The sequence below is a fragment of the Acromyrmex echinatior genome, chromosome 2 (assembly GCF_024713525.1).
Source record: "Acromyrmex echinatior isolate Ae372 chromosome 2, ASM2471352v2, whole genome shotgun sequence".
NCBI lineage: Eukaryota > Metazoa > Arthropoda > Insecta > Hymenoptera > Formicidae > Acromyrmex > Acromyrmex echinatior.
In genome coordinates this window covers 22,679,124-22,701,869 of record NC_141853.1, presented here as the reverse complement: position 1 = coordinate 22,701,869, position 22,746 = coordinate 22,679,124, and the positions used below count along the sequence as shown (strand labels likewise).

General features: G+C 31.7%; 1 protein-coding gene across 6 annotated transcripts in view; it reads left to right on the top strand.

Annotated features, from left to right (window-relative positions):
• The window catches only part of Fife (regulating synaptic membrane exocytosis protein fife), a 173,474-nt gene extending 151,935 nt beyond the window's left edge, over positions 1 to 21,539 (top strand). For 2 of the 6 annotated variants that reach the window (XM_087402721.1, XM_011064335.2), the window contains exons 18-23: positions 34 to 362; positions 2,086 to 2,271; positions 10,342 to 10,429; positions 10,676 to 10,758; positions 11,036 to 11,143; positions 11,769 to 21,539. In XM_087402721.1, coding sequence (XP_087258847.1) covers positions 34 to 362; positions 2,086 to 2,271; positions 10,342 to 10,429; positions 10,676 to 10,758; positions 11,036 to 11,143; positions 11,769 to 12,079 — 1,105 coding nt within the window. In that variant the 3' untranslated portion in view covers positions 12,080 to 21,539. Of the gene's footprint in view, positions 1 to 33; positions 363 to 2,085; positions 2,272 to 3,503; positions 5,308 to 6,052; positions 7,110 to 10,341; positions 10,430 to 10,675; positions 10,759 to 11,035; positions 11,144 to 11,768 lie in introns of those variants that run through there. The other 4 variants (XR_015544060.1, XM_087402722.1, XM_087402723.1 and 1 more) reach the window with 4 other exon arrangements.
• Positions 21,540 to 22,746: the final 1,207 nt, after the last annotated feature.

Below are 22,746 nucleotides of genomic sequence, written 5' to 3'. Positions count from 1 at the left end.
TTCATATGTCGAAGTCTCGCTATAAAATGTCAGGTATCGATTGGAAGATCCACGTGGGCTTCGAACTGGCAAATCACCGTATTGCTCTCCGCGTGGCTCAGTATCAATGGAGGTCGCCCAGAGACTGTTTAGGAAGGAACTGCGGGATCGGAGCTACAGCGATGATACGCAGAGTGATAGCGGTAGCCCGGAGTTCTGCTTCCTGCATCCAGACCATGCTTGGCACGCCAATTCCAGACGCGGTTCCAGCCAGTCCGAGCAACTCGAGGTTGAGCCCTACGAGCTCAACCGGGATTATAGTAGATCCTTGCCGGGTAGCCGCAGAAGCAGCTTCCAAAGTCAGGGCGGCACTGATAGTAAACGTGAGTGTCACGAAAAGATTCGACACGATCCAATTTCTTTTTCGACGAAATCGCTAATAGGAACGTAACGTTGCGTTAGTAAGAGGATCTCCCTCAAGTAATTTCGATTAGTCTCTTGACTGAGAGAAATTAATACGAAATTAATACTTATAATCGCGAGCTTATATTTAATATTATAATAGTCGGAAGGATGAAATTTTAATTATGAAGAAATGATATTAAATTCGCATTAAATTTCTTCATCAAGAAACTTAAGAAAATTTTAATTTTTAATTTTACATTATATAACTAATAATTATTAATATGTAACTATTATCAAACATAAGAGATATAATAGAGAAAAGATATTACACTAATATTTTTTATTATAAATTTAAATCACTAGCAGTAATAATATCTGGTAGTAAATCACTCTGATGTAGCGTTTTTGATGTACCTCTAAATTGGTGTTTTCAAACAATTTCGAAACGCGTTTGCCAAATGACGCATTTAGGTAAGGGAGAGTGGAAGAATTGCGAACACAAGGTAAACAATATTATTGCAGCATATTGATAACTCACTTCTCATATCCAGTGATTGATATACGTTTACTGCCACATCATAATACACGATCATAGAACGCATACATAAAATAAATATAGTTACATGTTTTTGATGTAGAAGGGAGCAGGAGAGAAATTATGAATATGAGAAAAGTTAAATAAAGCCGACAATTATTGATCAATTATAGAAGTGTTTATTCATGGGATATTAGCTTTAAAGTATATACAATACTTAATTTACGTAATATCAATATATAAACAATAATAATATAATTTTAAACAAAAACAAATACTAATTTGGTATTGCCTCGTGTGACGATGGGTAAAACAAATGCTCCAAATAGCAAAGGTTTTACTTTTTGTTTAAAATTATATTATTATATACAGTTTATATTAGTAATATACGAATAATTATTGTAATTTAAAATTAAATAACAGAAGTGTCTCTTTTAAATAAACTTTTATAATTGATAAATAATTGTCGATTTTATTTAATTTTCTTAGGCATTTGCAGTTTGTCTACTCAATATATAAAGAAAAGAAAATAGAACATTAGAACTTCGGAAATATAAATTCTGAAAGCATTTCTTGTCAGAATTTTCAATACTATTCGGATACTCGACCCAATAAACCGTGTTCCGTTTTTCGTTGCAAGCTAGCCATCTCCACAAGTAAATTCACTCTTCTCTTCTTTTTCAAAGATGATAACGATAAAGTGGGACTATCTGTGATGCTATTGTTGGGTAGCCTCGAGTGCTGCTTGGAAGCACTTGGCACGCTTAAGTAACAGCTTCCTCGATTATCGCTATTCGATTACGTCACTTCAGCTAGAAAATGTCCATGTAAACGTTGTAAACAACAAAAATCGATGCATCGCGCAGCAAAAAATAGCAAGCGTCAAAGAAACATTAAAAAAACAGGATATTATAAAAAATGACACAACATTTTTTGTTTTAATAAAAATTATAAGCTATGATAATATAAGACACGTAACAATTTACAATTTAATTAATAATTATTAACAGTTGTAAATTTTTAGAGTGAAATATCTACGTTAAAGTTAAATTTTGTTTCGCAAAGCACAGAAGAAAAGATTGTCATCAGTTTTCAATATCATTAATGTGTACGATTTTTACAATTGTATCTATAATTCCTATTACTTGAGAGAGAATTTATCCCAGGTGGAAGTATGGGTGAAGCCGATATGCCTGCTATAGTACACTACAATCGCGATCGGCGGCGAAGTTCGTTCACCAGACCGATGAGGGATCCCGAGGAGATCCTGGAAGGTCTGCGAGCGTTGAAGGCAACTAAGGGTGAGCTCAGCAGGACCATGAGCCTCTCCGGTGACAAGAGACGCGGCAGCCGTGAGTATAAATGTTTTCCTTGCTTCTTTTGGCCATCATTTCGCTCGTTCGTTCGTCCGTCGTCCGTCTGTTTGTTTGCCTTTTCATTCGTCTCACCCTCACAACCATTTTTACTGCATTTTACGATACACTTTTTCTCTTTTTCTGTCTTTCTCTATTTTGTCACCGTTTGTTGTTTAACATCTTGATGATAACCATTACCGTCACCACCGCCGTCTGATTAGATTACGGGATTCATTAATAAATGTATATCATATCATAGTTGTGCATCCTGATGTATGTAAGTGTGCGAGTGTGCGTGTACATTGTGTCTGGGTGTTCATGCACTTCACATGTGATTGTCTGACCATATTCGTTAAGTGTGTGCATTACACAAGTCACCTGCCTGTTTCTTTTTCTCTATTAATGTTAGTTTTCCTCCCTACACATTTTATCTTCGATTTTTAGAAAACAATTTTTAAAAAATCAAATTTCACACACTTATTTATCATATTTTCTAAAAAATATATAATTCTTATCTCTAATTTCTAAAAAAAATTTAAAAATTTTTAAATAGTAGAAATGTTGATTAAAAATTAAACATCATATTTTTTACATTTTTCATTAAGAAAAATTTTATTTAAATATAAATCTTTTAACTCATACAATAACTTGATAAACCTTTGAAATAAAAACTCTTTAATAAAATTCTGAAAACATTTCTTATTTTTACTCTTGCGTTTATAGTATTTGTGACATGAAGAAAGTAGGACACTTCCACAATAATTATCTTCTTACATAAATTTAGTACTATATTAGAAAGCAAGTTTTAAAATTCTTAAATTTTTTGAAATTATCGTACAATAAAATTAATCAATAAACTGTAATTTTTTTCATAAAATTTGATTTAGTAATCACATTCCGAATCATTTAGTGTAGCCCTTATCTATATTTCTGTTTAGCCATATCGTATGACTCTTTTGTAGAATTATAGAAACTCTTCTTTCTAATTTTTCAACATTTTTATATTCGAATGTCGATGCAATTATTATTTATTTGTTTCGCACTATCACGTATCGATCCTGCGCGGTTTGACCGAGCGAACGATCTTGATATGCAGAGGAATTTCTCGTTTGTCAAAAACCATTTTTGTCCGCATTTATGGAAACTAAATCGGACAGATCAAAGCGGGAATAGCCCGACCTGGAAAGGATTTTGATGAGACTTCGAGATACGATCGACTTTTATTATAGATTTTCATGTCTAATGTCGACCATGACGATGACCGCCTTTGACACCCGCCGTTTTACATCCTCAATTGTGCCTCGTTGCTTACCTCATACGCTCGATGTTTGATTCGGCGTTTACTTCGTTCCTGGATTGGACTGAATATCTCCATCGAGCTTTCGCCAAAAGACGTCACACAGGATCATCGAGCTGCGCGGAGTTGATTCATCGGCGTCGGAATGGAATTAAAGAGAAAGAATAAAAAAAGAATAGTGCCTCAATCACTGCCGTGAGTCCGTCGTATAGCTTAAACAAATCCATCGTGCAACATCTTCGCTTGGATCTGCGAAATTTAATTCAAGCTTCGCTCGTCAATCATCCTCCGCTTTTTCGTCTCGAGGAGTCATCGTCTCGGTCGACGGAAATGCTCGAATTAATGTGGTTCTACCGAGCATAAAACCACCAATTAAACCACATTTCGCCATTCATTTCGCCTTTGTGTCTGTCTCTCGCTCTGCTTGCGTTCCATGAAGAGGTCGATGTACTCCATCAAAACCAGCAAAAGATAACATGACCCGTACTCTCTGCTCATCTGTATTTGCGATCGCTGTTGCCTGTTGCTGATTGCTCTCGTATCGTCTCACAGCCTCGCAGTAATGATTCGAATCCCTGCTCCCGTTATGCCTCAGGCTTTTACGAAGCGAGAAACAATATCATCGCCGCCACTGCTGTCGTCAATGTGACCACAATAGTGGATGACATAATTCGCTATTGTGTTTCTATGCCGTTGCACGCACGTGTGTGACTTTACGCGCCGCGACCTTTCGCTCTCTGTTGCTCTCTTTCTTTCTATCTCTGTCTGTTCTTATGCTGTTTAATCTCTCATTCATTCCTCCAAATATTATTTGCCGCATTGACACCAAGTGTGCCATAAGCGTTGCTGTCATCGTTCTGTCAGCAAGATTATCGTTTCTTCGTCTTTCAGGCTTAATGGTCGCTTTATCTGACGACTTCTGGCAAGTATTGAACGTACGAAATTGATTGCGCGATGATAATATGTTATTTAATAATTTAGTTTCTTGATAGCTTTACATTTTATATTTCTTAATAGTCATAAAAATTGTTTATATAGTATTCAAGAAAATAATGATCGAAGTAACGTTTGCAAGTGGCAATATTATAATCGGTGTTTTTTGTATATTGATGTAATCTAATTTTTATAATCATTGCGATATTATACTAAGCAATATATTAAGATGATTAACCATCCAATATTAAGAGGGACTATTCCAAATTTTAACTCTTTTGTGCCGAGTTAAAAGGTGAGGTCAAGTTGCCCAAAGACATGGTTATGAATTGTTCTTTTAAATGTGAAAATAATAAGTGTGAAATAATAAGAGAAAATAATAAGTACAAAATATAATTTTTAATTAACGTGTAAAGAATTTTATAATTTTTTCAATTTTGAAACCTAGATATTATTTATAAAATATATTCAGTAGAAAAGTACAATTTTAAAAAATAATGTGATCTCGTAACTTGATGTAATTTTCATAATCTCAGGGGATGTTATATATTAGGTAACCATTAGTTACAAATATAATATAATATTGTTTAGATGTTTCATTAACAATTGTTAAAAAAATATAATATTTACCTATTAAATTTTAATTACATTAATTAATATTAAATTTTTGAAAACAAAATGTTCCTCTTTCTCTTCTAAAAAAGTTAGTCATCTTATAGTACATTTCATTCCGTTAAAATATTAATTCTTAAACATATGAAAAGAAATTTATTTTTTAGTTTGACACTAACAGAATTGGCAAAGTTGATATTTTTCCGCTATATAGATCTAATTAATCCGACAAGAAATTACCATTTTTATCTGATGGAAGAAGACAGTAGATTTGCGAGGAAGTAGGCTGCGAATTATGCATGGGAAAAAAGCTGGCTAATGTTTTTGGAGCACGTATGAAAATATGATACGTATTTTAATGCAAAGTGCTTCTCATAATTATCCCTGTCTACTCAGTTTCCTCGCTTTGACTCAAAACTACAGTCGAACCTGTCGAACTATGCGGCATCCACCTGTATTGACAGTAAGTCGCTGCGTTGAATATTCGAAGCGATCATTAAGCGCGCCCCGAAAGTCATCAAAAGAATCGCAATCACCTAATCAATTTCTCGCCTTTCGTCTTCCTATTGACATCTGTGTGCATCTTCGTTTACGTATGTGCCCGGCCTCGAGCGCAACGTGCACTTTGAACTTGACGCTTCAATGTATTGTTGATTATCTTGATATCCTTTCTCGGTCGGCACCGTCTGCCAATGCCGAAAACTCTGAATGCTCTTCGTACTCGACTCGAATCGCGAAACACTCGGTTCGCTCGGTCGAAACGCCATCGGCCATCGTCACGACCCCGATTATCGACGACAAATCGTGGGCTACGCACGCACGACCAACCAACCAACCAATCAACCAACCAATCAACCAACCAACCAATCAACCAACCAACCAACCAACCAACCAACCAACCAATCGACCACCATCGACCACCAACAACGACAACAGAGTGCGTAGTCCCAACAGTTACTGTGTGGCAGTGCGAGCCTGTGTCTCCGAGGACCGGTAACTCGGCCTCCTTCCCATTGCCGCACTCCACACCACCTCGATAAATAATCACAAGGCACTGTCAACCAACGTTATGGGCTTCCGGTAAGACACACTCTTTCTCTATCGCACTGTCTACTATCGCTCTTTTCTTCTATCACTCTCTGTTTATCTGTACTTTAAGCAGAATCTCGCTTCCAATTTTTGTCCCTTTAATTCACCCCTTTTAACAAACGGTATCGTAGTATTTGTTCTGCAATAAAGAGAGTATAAGAACGGAATAGATTTGACGATAGATATAGCGAAACTGTTGATATTAGAATATCCATTAGTTTGAACGTTCAAAATAGATGAAATAGGAAGTAGAAACAGAGTAGAAGTAGGATTTCGATTTGAAAATCCCAAGTCTGATTGATTCTCGAATAAAAATATAACGAACACTTAATTTTTTTTCATAATGATATCTTTTATGCAATTTTAATAAAAGGAATAAATAATTCTATGGCAAAACATTAATTCCATTAATGATATCACGCTTTTTATTTAAAAGTACACAGTTGGAAAATTTGTGTACTTTCGAATATTAAATTTAACACATCTTACATGTATCAAACGGTCCAATTTTTGTGTTAATTTTAACACAAAATGAACATGTTAGAAGGTGACACAATATTATGTAAAAAATTAACATAAAAAATATACCACACAATTTGTTAAACTATCATATTTCTTCATTAAAATTAATATTTATAATATGTTAACACATTTTATTTATTTATCTTAAAATTTATATTTAAAAAAAACATTTTTATGTTATTTGTTTATTTATATAATATATAACTTGTATTGTTTTAACACAAAAAATGTTGAATATCAATTTAATACAAAATATTCAAATAACATAATCACATTGTCATGTTAAATTGATACTCGGATATTAAAAATTCTACGCAAAATTTTAACAAAGGTTTGAGTGGAGTGTTTCTAACACAATTTTTTTTAAATGTATATAATGAATATTTTATTTCACAGTGTTTTTCTATAACTTCTTTATAAATATTTAAGTAACCAATTTTATAATAGAAAAAATTTTTAAATAAAATTTATATGACAAATATTTTTATATCCATTATATAAATAATAATTTATCTATCGCTACTATACGCTACTATACTGTTCTGAATTTTTTTTTCTATAATCTTTTAATTTTCTTTATTATTTTATTTTGTTCTGTACTTCGTAGTTCTTATTAAATTGAAGAGGTAAACAAAATATTTCGTGAAAAAAGATTTTGAAAGAACTATCATTATACACGTATCATTATATATTATTGATAAAGAATACCGTTCTAATATCTCTCGCGTTTCGCTTCTTTATTTTTGCACTTCTATTTTTTTCTCTCTCTTTGCGCGCACGTGCCATTAATTTGTCTTCCCTCGATACACACTACATTATATTTTTCAAAGACGCACGTAACGTCATTTATCATGAGACAAGGAAGGGATATGTCGGTAAATTTTGTCTGTCAAATATATTCTTTTCTGTTTACACATGTAATTCGTAACACCCCCCTCCCCCCAATCGTGATATAATTTTTTAAAACGAGATTAATTATACTATTGTTAGTTTGCAACTTCTCGGGCATATTATTAATTTCCTGCTTGCGTTAATCGTATTCCATTTCATCTTCTGCTCTCATTTATTAGTTTATTTAATCATTCTAAACGTCAAAAATTAGAGTGTTAATTCCTTATCATTTTCTAATCACTTTATCCTTTCTTCTTTTTTTTTTAAGATTATATCTTTTGTCAAGAGACAACTACTTAAAAATAATATATACAACATTTTCTCTAAAATTATCTTTATTATTTCATTCGACACTTTGTTAAATATCAAGATATCTTGAACAGCAAATTCTGTTTAACCAGCAATATTATAATTTTATATGTTCTAATAGTTTAGAAATACACGTACACATCAACTTTGCATCTTTAGTTATTCTAATATTAACAATTTCACACATATTGACTTTCATACCTGATAAACAGATAAATAAATTCACAAATGATAAAAGAGCACCTAAACATGAATACATTCATACACATTTGTTCACATTATTTATTTATTTATTTATTTATTTAATACATTGCGGAAATAGAGCAATTTTTCGAATCATCTGCGGACAGGTGAGTAACAAACAAAATATCCACATTCCGTTCCTTACTACAAGCCTTCACAAATTCCTTTTTGCTTCTCTCTCCTAAATTTTCTTGCAATTGAATCAAGTTGCGCTTTAGAATATTGTTTGAGCACACTATTAGCATTTATAGATAATTTGAACGCTAGCCACTTATACTGCTACCACTGTTGCTACCTACAATCATGATCTTAGGTAAGAGATTTTGAATGCCATCGTTGTATTGTCGCACTTTATTGTCTTTAGCACTATATTGACACGAACATCTGACAAATTGCCTTTTTATTAAGATGTCTATTTAACGAACTGTCTCTGTACTGACTATACGACTATCTTTTTACTGATTCTATTTTTATACTATGTCTACTAATTCTGAAATTGTCTTTTTTACTTTTATCTTTTAATTATTTTATTTATTACTATTCTTATCTATGCATATATGTATATTTAAGATGTTCTACTATGTAGAACTGTTCTAATATGTTGTACAATAAAAGGAATGTTATATATCTAGATACAAAAATATTTTAACGATATTTATATGAAATCATAATATTAATGTACAAATGATACTTAAATAAAATAGCATTTTTATTGAATTTTTTGACAAAAAATTTTTAATATTCTTTTATAAGAAATAAAAAGTAAAAGATACAAAAATTTGAGACAAACAATAATGCTTTGTAGAAATAAATAGGAAAGTATTTTATTTATAAGCAACTAAAAAAGTTTTACTTTTTCTTATATCAGAAAAACTGAAAACAAATGGACTGAAAATATAATTTTAAACACAAATCTATATGTTTAATAATTAGGTTATCCATAAATTTGTAACTTTGTCAAAAAAGATATTTAGAATGATCAGAATTAGGATAATAACAAATAATGAGGTAAAAATAATGAGAACTTTAGAAGAAAATAACAATAGAATGAGAACGAACTATATATTAGCTCTTCGAGCTTTTAATTATCTTATTACAGCTATCGAGACTGAACTTCTCTCTTCGTAGAGTTGAAACTCCCTGCTATCGTTGGTACTTTGGAGCTAAAGTTTGTATCTTACTTCTGTGTAGAGAACGCGTTTGGAATTTATTACATATATCTACTTAATTCAAGAAGCTTCGGTTGTTGAATTTCACGATTCGATTAGCAGTTCCATTGATATTGATTGAATCGTTTGCATAGAAATTCTTACTGTATATTCTTATATACTATAATAAAAACTATCAGAAACATAAATAATAAAGATCTTATATATGATAAAGATTATCAGTAATGTAAAACATTAATATAAGACAGTAATACATACATATATGTAGTATTTTTTATTTATTTTCCATTATAAAAGTAACATAAACACATATAATCTTTTCATTACTTTTCATCATTATATACGATCAATTAAGGATGAAAAAATATTATCTAGTATAATCCCAATTGCTTATTTAAAAAAATCATTTACATAAGATGATTTATATAATAATAAATGTTGTATAGGATGCTTGAAGCAACCTATACAACACAAAAACTTGCAGCAATATTGCAATGTTTACAATATCACTATTATTAGAATGTCGCAATAGTGCTGCAATGTTGTCGTAAGCTTCTGTACACTGTTTGAGAAATTTTAATAAATATTTAAAGAAATTAAAATGTATTTGTTAACGATAGAATGTAGATTATTGCAATTATATTGAAATTCACACGACCGAAGATGCTTTGCAATTGTCGTATTGTTAGTAGAAGCTTGTCTGAAAAATCTGTTGCAATATTGAGTTTTTGATAATACAAGCCCGTAGTATTGACTCTTCTGATTGGCAGGTGTAAATTTCATTCAGACATAACTTAACTGCAATCTGTATGGAAATATGCAATCATTTAAATTTAGAAATGTCAATTGTAACTATTGGGAATTTTTTAGACGAATATTGTTATTTAAAATGAATAAATAATATCTTGAGGAAACAGTTTTCTGTTTGCTCATACAATACCATACAGTTTGCAGTCAGTCCAATGTGATCAATAATGTGAGAAGATATTTTTCAACTTGTAGGGCGGGGTGAGCGCAAAGACAGCGTTATGGAGATTCCTGAGAGATTTTACGATCGAAATAGCGAATCCGACGAAGACGAGAAATGGAGGTACGCGATCCATCTTTCGTGACAAGTTAAAATGGATCAATCACTCTATTCTATTTACATTTTCAATGTATTTATTATCGATTCATCAATTATGCTTGCTTTATATATCATCATATCGTTGATATTTTAGTTCAGAGTATATCATACATGTAACGATAAAGGAACGGAAACTCCAAATCATCCTACATTGATATTCATTAAGTTAAACATAATTGAATTTGTATGGCGTAACTTTTGTTATTGCAGTCAGTCGGCGAGAAATGAAAATGGCGTCGATTTGAAACTGGGTCGCGGACAGTTGCTGCCGAAAGGATTTAAAATAATCAGTGGTAAAATATTTGTTTTAATTTCATACGTCCCTCGAGAGTAAATTATTTGTATTCGCAAATTTTACGTTTTATTTTAATTTTATAGTATTTTGAGTGATTCGACAAAATTAAATGTATACGTATTTCTTCTCAGAAATATGTTTTTATTTAATAAAAATAGATATTTACTTTTGATTCATTAAATCTCGAATATTTATCAACCTTTATTTTATTGGAATTCTTTTCTTATTATAATTTTACTTTTGCATCCATTTAATTGCGATTGTAAACGTTGTAGGAGCACAGAACGGCGAAGTACAGCTGGGTTTCTATCTATGCAAGGGAACTCTCGAGGTCGAAGTTATCTGCGCGAGGGATATTTGTCCCGAGGAGAAGGAGGAACCAGGTAATTTCTGGAGTGTACTTTCTCTCTTTGTCGCTGTTAATTCGAGTTATTCGTTCCTGTTTGCTATAAAATTCTCGCAACCTAGTATCTTTGAGGTCCTCCCCATCTATCTATCCTCGCGCGAGCGTTAATTCCACAGTCGTTACTTTTACAGCGTGCGGGTATTCGGTCTTGATTATTCATGCATTACTTTAGCGTTTAGAAACAAATTTCCGAGCCAATGTTCAGCGTGCCGGTTAATCACAACGACCTACATCCGCTAATTTGTTAAGGTCAAAGCTACAGTAAAATTATCGTCTTTATAAATATTTTGTAAAAATAATTTTTTTATAATTACACAAACTATTATATAGTTTGATTTTTTAAATATTTTAGTTAGTAAAAAAGTTTAATAATAATTTAATATTATTATAATGATACGATAATAAAATTTCTACCTTTTTCAGAAATTTTTTATTTTTTCTATTTTTATGTATTATAAAAATAGAATGTTTCTTTGATCTACATTTATATTAAAAATTTACGAAAGAAAAAAATTCTTTCTACCTATAGATATACTTAAAGTGATAGATTTTAAGACTATTTTCGCAAGTCTCGACGGCAAAATTTTTATCTTTATCTATAGACACTTACGTGAAGACGTACTTACGAGAACGAGACGGCGACAAGTGGCTGCAGAAGCGCAAGACCCGCGTGGTGCGACACTCGAAGACTCCGCAGTATCGGCAGACGCTGAAATACGGACGCTGCGACACTCTACAGGGCAGGCACTTGCTGGTGATGCTGTGGGAGAAGAAGCAAGCCTTCGAAAGCAACCAGGGGCTGGGCGGCGCCGAAGTGGATCTCGATCTGCTGCCACCGAAGGAATTCATCTTCGATTGGTATCCGCTCTTCCCGATCCACACCCTCGGCACGCACAACGCAGATTCACCATGATGGTTAAGGGAAAAATGGGCCCTCGAGGCTGGCGAGCTCGATCTCAGATTGAGTCTTTTGCTCAAGGACGAGGACGAGCCCGTCGTCAAGATCATCTCTTGATGGAAATCGTGGCTGATTACGTGGCAATGTTGGCTGGATCGAATTCAACGCAATCTCGATCTACGTGAGATAACAGTATTCTGTATTATTACATGTCCTTGAGTATAGCGACGATGCTCACGTTGTTCCAGAAGGCAAATGAAGTTCGCGATGATGAAGTTTCAATATTTTTGTGTTGCTGCGACCTTTCAATTATAATTTATTTTTTTATATTTACAATAGTGTGTAGTGTTCAAATAGAAAAATATTTTTATTTCGTTCAAGGCCGGTTGTTCTTTTGATAAATTTTATCTGTGAGGTAAATCTGGTAATCTTGCGCATGTAATTGGATAATCTTGCTACTTATCCAACAGGTAAAATTTACCAAAAGGTGGAACAATCAACCCTCAATCGATTAAAATTATATTATACACGAATATTAATTTAGGCTACGGTCCACTAAATGCTACAAATGCTTCGAAGTATTTTTTGATTGGTCAATTAGTAAATTTTTTTTCTTCCGATTGGTCAATCAGAAGTTTCAAAACATTTGTAGCGCCAAGTGGACCACACCGTTAATCGGCACTCATAATTGGCTGGTATTAAATCGATAAATGTATTTTATAATGATTATTTAATCAATCTAAAACTGCAAACAAACAAGTTATGAATAGCATATTTATCGATTAAATGTTTGATTATTTGTTAACATTTGTAAATACAAATGTGTGATAGAAAAATAATATACTTTTAAAGTCAAAATATATATTATCGAAAATTATAATAAAAGATTTTATTTTTTCTTTTATTAAATATAAACTTAAAACAAATGTCGCGGAGCATAGAAACTTCAGATTGTTTATCGCAATGCATAAAAGATGATTTCCAAAAAGAACATCAGTTAGCAATACAGTTCGCATATGACGAACTTAATTGAAAGTGATCCATAATCATACGTAGCATATAACCGAAAGACAATCAACTTCAGAGGACTTATTATTGAAGAAGACAATCAACTTTAAAAATTATAAAGATAACGCTTTCATTGAACTTACATTTGTGGGACGATGTCAGCGTCAACGTCGTCGCATCTTTTTTTTTTAGCGAAGAGAAAGAAAGACAGGACAAGGAAAATAGATTCGAGAGAACCGAGTTCCTTCGATTAGCGTCTTTCGAGATTCACGAGTGTTTTATAGGCATTCGCGATGATTTTAGCAATAAAGGTGTACCTGCGCAAGTCTTGTTTGTACGAAGCAGCAGGATACGGAACAAAGAATACGGAAAGGTAAAGGGAAGTTTATTTTTCGATGATTAACTACAGAAACAAGTGGAAGCAGCCATGTATCCTGATGAAATGATAAGGGTCCATTTTTCCCGAAACAAATACAATACTGACAAATATGTCGATTGTGCGAAGCGAAACTCGATCGACATCTGCCGCCGGCGGCGGTCTCATCTGGTTGATCCAGTCAGGGATTCGATCGAATTTCATACGTACTAATTCAAATATCGATATTTAAGGGTCAACAGGGATATAAAGCCTGTTTGATCTTTCTATATGCCGACGAGGCGCTTTCAGAATTCGCGTTTCTATTTAAAGTAGATATTTGATTTGGAATGCAGATCAGAAGTTTGCAGTAATGTAGTATTATACAATTACAATTTCTTTGTTCAAATAATTCTGAATTATATTATCCTTTTTCTCTTACATTACATTTCACATGTAAGTAAAGTAATTAATTCGTACAAATATTATATTAATATAATATTATGTTATAAAATGCAAATCATAAACTATATTATTACAATCTGAAATTATAGAGTCAGAATTTTTGTATATACATAGCGTTTCAAAAAAAATTGATGACTATAAGAAAAGATATAACTATAGGACTATAACTATAGGAAACAGAATTCAATGGAATGCCTCGATCGGCGTAACTACTTAATGCTTTAACTATTTAATGGTAGACAATCGTTTCAAGGCTCGCTGGCCGAGCTAATGACAAAAAAAAAGGAGTAATTAGCTTGAGGTGGTGGCGAGACGAGCGGATGAGTTCCCGGAAGTAACTTCGCGGTCAACTTGAATAATAACCAACCAAACTCGGTGTTTAGAAGTCGCACAATTTTTGTAGCTCGTAGACTGATAGCGAGACTTCGACGTTTCTCAGATGTACTGACGTCCCGTTTTACGTAGCGTCCCGAAGATCATTATGACTCCACGAAGCAGTCCCGAGCCGTTCGATTGGCAATAAAAAAGATAACGGAGAAAAATTGGCAGATATGACGTGGAAAGAAATATGTAACAAAAATTCACGAGCTTAATTTATCGCTTCGGGATGATTTACGATGATTCTCGGGACGCGTTAATGTGAATGTTTAAATCCTATAATGTCCCACGACGAAATTAGGGACATAATGGTTTGTCCAGAATTATTGCGCTTACCCCGCCCGAGTAATTAGTGATAGGTCATAAACGTGATAATATCGTAACAGAATTAATTAATGATTCGGCAGCATTCTCACGATATGATCCATGAGTCATGTCTTAAATGATTGAAGTTCACAAATTTATTATTATTATGCTGACAATGAGTGTGATGCATACACAGACGGAGGAACACACGACACAATACGTAAGTGATGTGATGTATGTGTATAACATGAAGATTACGGCGTCGATCCCGGGACGTGGTATACACATACATATCTATATATAAATATATTATATATTATTACAATCCGCGGGGAAACTGTAACGAAGGATAATCAAAATGTACATGTGTTTAAATGATACGATTAAGGATAAATATAGTGTTACTGTCCCATATCATTAAAACTCAGTGTTAACGATGTAGATGTTTAAGGGATGTCAACGAAAGTTCAATCGAAAATTTATTTTCACAAGTCCTTTGAAACGAAATTTTTGACGACGATATACGTACATAGTTCTTACACTAGTAACTTCATTTCGTTACATTAGTAAATTTATTTTCCTCTACGTATATGTTTTCGTTAATTCTACCTTTTTATAAATATAGGTATTCTCTGTAAGAAATATCGAACTCTAACTTTTTTAATGAAAACTTGTATTTATTCACTATTAATGCCGGGTCTTTAAGATCAATAGTTTAGACAAATATTACGATTCCTTTAAGGATTCGTTTGCAATTCGTAAATGGCAGACTTTTGATCGAAAAGATGTGCAGGAATCGCGAAATCGCGAGCGCCTAAGCATTCGAAGAAAGTAATTTTTTACTTAAAACACACAGCAAGAAAGCATATCGGCGAAAAGAAGAAAAAGAATACTTTAATTACGGTTGTGCTGTTCACACGTCTTATAATTGCTACGTCAGTCTCTGAACGCCTCGAACGCCAGCGATATGCCTCGCATAATTCGTAAACTCAGAAACTCATAAACGAGACGATTGTGCCTTCGTGAGGGCTACGTCAGATATATCGTAGAAAAAGAACATTTCACGGGTAATCGGTCTAGAAACATATCCAATATCATGAAAATATCATGAAAATATATTAAACGACACAAATTCAAACTTTGCTATAAAACCAATTATGCATGACCCCATATGAGCTTACACCTTTTATTTATTGTGTTACGTAATATTCATATCGTGATCTTAATAATATTACGCATTCGAAGTTAATATTTTAATTAACGTGCAGTTTGTAACTCAATTAAATTTTCATTTAATTTATTTTTTTCATGAACAAATGATAATTTATACAAATCATGTTAAAAGAACAAGAAAATAGATTCAAGATATGATCTTAGCAAACGACGTAAGTAAACAGAAAGTATAAGTAAAAAAGATATTTGTAGCGAAGGTAAAGGAAATCGGCAAAACTTTTGACGAAAAATCACGAATTAATTCGAGCAAATGTATTTTATCGAAAGTTTCTTCATAGAAGATTATCGCATGGACAATCTTCTCGTACGAATGCAATCATCTATACTTTAGATGGAGGACTTCTCTCCTTTATAGTAGTTGAACGCATTCTATAAACAAGTTTTCTACTAGCCTTCGAGAAGTGACCTAATAACTATTACGATCATTAGTTATCAATGCCGTTGTTATCGTTATCACTATCGCTGCTGCTTGTTCTCTTCTTGACTATTCTAGATCGATTAATACTTATTAAAATTCGAAATAAGAATTTCTATTTCGTGACGTTAGTTTTAAATCACACTGTCAGTAGTGATCTTTACTAATGAAATTACAAATAACGAATTAATTTTTTGTTCTTTAAATTATTATTTTATCATCGATTATTTTATATATCTATTAAATATGTTTTTCATCTTATAATACTAACTTTTTAATTAGACATTTTTTTACTTTATATATGTATATATTTCTAAGTTTAATATTTTATGATATTTATTTATTTATTTATTTATTACATATATTTTGAAAAATAAATAATATTAAATTTGTAATTAAATGTGAATAAATGTACAATTATATTTATATGTTATATTAATTATATTTATATATTCTACGTTTAGAAGTCTAAAAAATCTAAGGACAAAGGATTAAATTGTCCATACTCGAATGTGCTAACCTTCGCTCATTTCATGCACGTTTCTGAAAATCTTGTAGAAGTTTTCGACGGAGTTCGAGCTTACAATAAAAAATTAGCTTACAATAAAATTCTTACATTATAGTAAAATCTAGACACATGTCATTCGCTCAAATAGAGAGCCATTACGATTTTTCTACGATACAGAACGCTAGCACCTTAATGTAGAGCATGACTTGGGTCTGTTTCACTATTGTCTTACGTCTAATTATGACGAACACATACGTACACACAAAGTACACACAGAGACAGACAAACGGACAGACAAACAGATAAACATGCAAACAATACACATGTGTACGCAAATACGTTGAAATCAATCTTGACAATCGAAACTATTGATTCAAACTTATGCTGTGGATCTTTAGAAAATAAAATGTCGTACTTATTACATTTCATATTATATATAATATGGGCCGTGTGTGAAATATTTCTTAAGACGAGCGTACACATCGCTAATTATTGCACAATTGTAAATTATCAGGTCAATCAATCGCAGATAAAAATTTTCTCTAAAAAATGATTGATGAATGTACTTGAGAGAAGTAGGCTTTTTTCTCTCGAGATGAAATGGATATTGGCAAGATTGATCACCTCGTTGAGAACGCTGTTAATTAAGAGTTATGCAACGACCTGTTCCTTTACATATCTGTGTTGTACTCGTTCTAACACTTCTAACGTCTAATTGTAAGTGTCAGGGACAATCTCACGGAAGTGCGTGCGTGTCTTCAAACGTGGATCAAACAACAATGGCAAGTTCCCTACCCTGCGTAGCAGGAAATTTATTCGTATCAGCGTTTCGGCAATGCTAATCAATCTTGTATCTGCTTGTATGTGTGTAGTTTACTCGATTCTTAATTAACTATTTAATATTGTATTGTTAATGCTAATAACTTAACAAAAGACGGATTGCTTATCATGATCGGTCTATTACGCTTAAATTCATAAAGAAACGCTGTGCGAGAAGAATTAAAAAACTAGCCACTTGCTGATTATAACTTTTTTTTTCCATTTTTCATTTCGATCAATATCGATATGATTTTCGTTACTTGTTCAATCAAACTTTGCCTACATTTCGCGGAAAAGTCTCGCGGGAATTTAAATGATCGGCGATAAGTTAATCGCAATCTCTGTTTCTCAACAGGGAGTGCTCAAGTACGGCCTAAAACCACATTCAAATGAGTCGCGAAAGGAATGCTTGATCCTCGTAGATACGCGATTAATTGTTACATATGTACACCTGTAAGTATTAGCCGTTAAACTGATGATTTGTAAAATGTATAATTAAAACGAAGTCAACGGCTTCGAAAGAAGAGAAGAAAGGCGAAAAACGGAATTGTACGTGAAAGATTTTAAACGAGTTACAATAATCATTTGGGACCCAAATAATTTCGGCTGCATAACGATTATAGGGACTGATAATTAAATGTGTTTAGCGATAATTAATCTGCAAAAGTTAAATTAAACGAAATTCGACTAGAGTGATTCATCGTTAAAAAAAATACCCTCTTTGATTAGTAGAATACACTTGAACTAATCGACTTCTTCTCATGTTCTATGATACTGTTTCACTCGAGGCAACTCGAGCTTCCATATACTAAAGCAATTAAATTATTTTTTTCAATATTCTCCGCGTTTCGTCTTTCTAATATAACACTATCGTTAGTGATTGTAGGTACTTAAATTAGAACTTATAAAACTAGACATGTTAAGAAATTCTGCCATTTTCTCATCAGCCATAGGGATGGCAGTTAGAAAACATTTTGCTGATGTACAGCAAGCTGATTTCCTTCGATCGTGACACGTGTTGTGAGCTGTCAAATATTTAGAAATTTATATACAAAATTTTATTTATAAAATTTCACCTTTTTGCGTAGTGAGTATATGAAGTAGTGAGTACAAATTGCACTTGTAGAAATTGTTGATAACCGCTTGCTCTTAAATGAAAATTACTGAACTTTAGTTTGAATATTGATTCTTTTAATAAAAATATTAATATATTAAAGAAGTACATTCACATTTATAAATCGTATATATTTAAGACGATCACTTCTTATAATTAGCCATAAAGTAATTTAAATTATATATTATACGTATTTAATATTTTAAAATGACAATTATCTCTTCTAACATGTTCATGTAATTTTCATTAATAATTAAATCTCTGACATACGTTTGAATGTAATGAAGGACGTGTCAAGGGAAGTAGGTACCGAAAAATGTCAGCGTAAATAGAAATACACTATGGCCTTGTAAAGTCTTGTATAAAAAGGGCAAGTGTGTCGACGATTCTTTCTTGCTTTGTTTTATTAGAATTTTAGAGATTTTTCCTATAATTTTTACGAGCGATCGCGCGATTGCTCCGCGTTCGCGTATACCTTCACGAAAGTGATGGTATTGCGAAAAAAGCGCAACATGGGAAAGACACCCTTAACGTAGTTAAAAGATATAGATACAATAGGTTATCATACATATATCAAATTCAATGTGATGTTTCCTGCATGTTGAATGTTGATTGTCACGTATGTGGATTTAGAATCACAAGAGTGTGATAGATGTGGATTAATCATGAGTATGGATAATTAGAGATTAAGCGAATTGCGATATAATTTTTTTTCTTTCTATCGGTTTTATAGCAATTGATTACGAAGCAGTCTTGACTTAATTAAACATTGATTGATAATACAAGGAAATTCCTGAGAGCCGAATGAAATTTATCATTTTCATTACAATACACAAAATCTGTATCTATTGAAATTTTACAAGTTACGCAACTCCGTGAATAAAAAATATTTGTCAAATAAACATGATATTTTTATTGATTACTTAAGAACTTTATTGTTTAAAAGAAGCTCTTAATAGTAATTATAAAATATTTAAGAGAAACTTTTTTTCTTTTGATAAAATAATATTTTCAATTTCTAAATTTCTAATACAAAATAAAGAAATAACGCGCATATATTGCCTCAGAAGTTTCTTATAATCTATGAATCAAAGTTTTTCTGGATAATTGATTAACTTATTTTAATTAATTAATTAATTTTTATTTAATTTTAATTAATTAATTTTATCATTAAATGTAAGTTGAGTTTTCTCTCTCCATTTGTACTATTGAAAAAAGTCACGAAAGTATTTGATATAACTTCTACAATTTTTTCTATGAGAAAAATTCTCCAAGAAACAAACAAAAAGTAGAATTATCTATTAAAAGATATTTTTATTAGTAGAGGATCTTGCGATATTTATTCATATTTATCTAAAAATCTTATTTTGTTCTAAAACACGTATATCTTGTATTTAATTATTCATTTTGTATTTAATATTCACTATGTAATGATGAAATACCGAGCATCTACATTGCGTATATTTGGTAATATTAATGATTTCTAATTGTGAATCGATAGCAAATAGAATAAGAATAAAGCAAGAATAATAAGGAAAGGAAAAGATATAATTAAGTAATAACTATAATTAGTAATTAGAATAGACGTTATTATTAACTTCTTCAGTGAGGAAAAAGTCGTATTTTTCCATATGTCGGAAGAGCGAGAAAGAGAGATCGAGAAAGAGTTCTATTATAGTACAATATTATATGTAATATTTTTCTTGAGAAAGTACAGGAAGGACCATCATATATATCTTGCAAGATTGCAAATAGTTTTGATTAGCCAGCGATTAAATTAGAACAATATAGATAGATTGTTGATAACGTTAGCGCAATATGCTTCGTATTTCAGAATTAATTTTTCGAAGATTAAAATCGACTGCTGTGTTCGATCATGTTAAGAATGACGTGCAAAAGAAGGTGATATGAAATGATATATAAAGATAAGGAGTGCCAGATTGACAAAATGTATAATTACTTTATACCGAACACCTGTAACATAACGGAACAAAAAGAAGTCATAGCATTTCTATTTGTCTCTCGTTAAAATTTCAGTAACGATTTACAAGTTTAGCAAATTTTTTACATTTAGATCTGTTTGCCTATGAATTTTTATTATTGTTTCCTTTCTAATGGATTAAAATTTAATAAGCTACTATTGTTGCTTTTATATGTTAAACATCACGAGTATGTCAAATGGTACTAATGAGATATAGTTGCAAGTATATATATATATATGTATATGTATATGTATATGTATATGTGTATATATATATATATATATGTATGAAGATTAAGAATTTTGCTGGAAAGAAGAATATTTATTTTTATATATTTTCCACATAACAAGTTCAACATATAAAATATTCCACAGTATTTTCTGCGAAGCAGCGGTTTAAGTCTATTCAATTACTGCTTCTTATATATTTATCTATTTTCTTCTTCTCTATTTCAAAGCAAAATGCGCTTACTCTATTTGAGATGCAAAAGGTGCAGACATAGAGTGATCGGACCTAATAGCGTCGAATTCGAAGGTTGACTGACTCATAGTGTGAATAAGTGCGTGTGTGTATGAGTGTACGTCTGTGTAAATCTTTTGAGTTACTATCTACTTTTTTTTTGAAAAATTTATGGATTTATGTAAAGTCCTTCCATTTTACATAGATCTTTTTCTTACACAAGTGTTACACTTGCAAAAACACACACACACACACACACACACACACACACACATATAAATACCTGTGCGAAAGAAATGATATAAAACAAATATTAAATAATTAAAGATGCGAGATTGAATTGCTGTTCGTTCCTGTAATTATCGGAGACATGTTTTGTTCTCATGTAAAGCACACATACCGAAATAATAAATAATATTTTTTGTCGACGTAACTACTTATCTTCATTTCCTCTTCCGCAACGTGTGATAGAAGAAGCAAGTTAAAAATATTCAAAACTGCAAGTAACTCGTTTAAATTAAATGAAATAGCAAGCATCATTGATACTAATTTTTTTAATTGCATGGATCGTACTTAGAGGAAAGGCCCCTATTATGAGATACTGAGCATTTTGGATAAATGCTAAAAGTTTATGGGCAGAATTTAAAAAAATAATAGGTCATTTTGAAGGAAATTTGATAAGCTTTAAGATAACGTTATATAAAATTTAATTCAAATTTTATTTTTTTTTAAATTAAAGAAATATAAAAAATGAACAGATCGCAAAGTCAAAAAATTGTGCTCCTAATATGAGATGCCCCGAGAAATCAATAATAAAACGCAAAGTATATCATAGTATTGCAATTAAAAAACTTTATTTCATGTTTCTAAAATGCAAACAAACACAGTCAGCGTGCGTGAAAAATGAGTATGCGATAGATATATATATATCCAGAACTCGTCTACAGGTAGTTGGAATCAAGTATCGCAGAAATAGGCACTCAACATTTATTCCGATTGTATTTTTTATTATTGTACAATAATACATTTACTCTTTAGCAACGATTTCCACTATAACATAGGAGCATGGGTTATTTCATATTAGAAATACTTTGGGTATCTCATATTACGATTTCCATGCCTTATGGTTTTATGATCATTAAATCTAACTTCTGTAATTAAACAATTCAACATATCCCGTATTTTTCTATTAATACGACCTTACTCTATCACTACATGAAGAATTTATTGCCAAATATTTATTTATTAAATAATAAACAAGGTTTAAAACATATCTCAATGAACCTTGAAGACATCCAAATTCTAAAATCTTTTTTTACAGTGACTATAAGCATGGTCTAATAATGAATTTCCTATTAAATAGTTTTTAATCTAAGAGAAATAAATTCATGGTGGAAACCAATAGATAGTGCTTATTAGTTTAGCAGAAACGCCGGTATCTCATATTAGGCGTCTATCTCATAATAGAGGGCTTTCCTCTAAGAATAATTAGATAATGGGCTACTTTAAATTTCATAAAATATTTCAAAACAAATTTCGAATTTACAAGCTGCTTTTAGAATTTTTTATAGACGTAATTCATCCCCCGTATTTACGGAGTAAAATATAAATAATCCATCTCTTTGTCATCTTTAATTAAA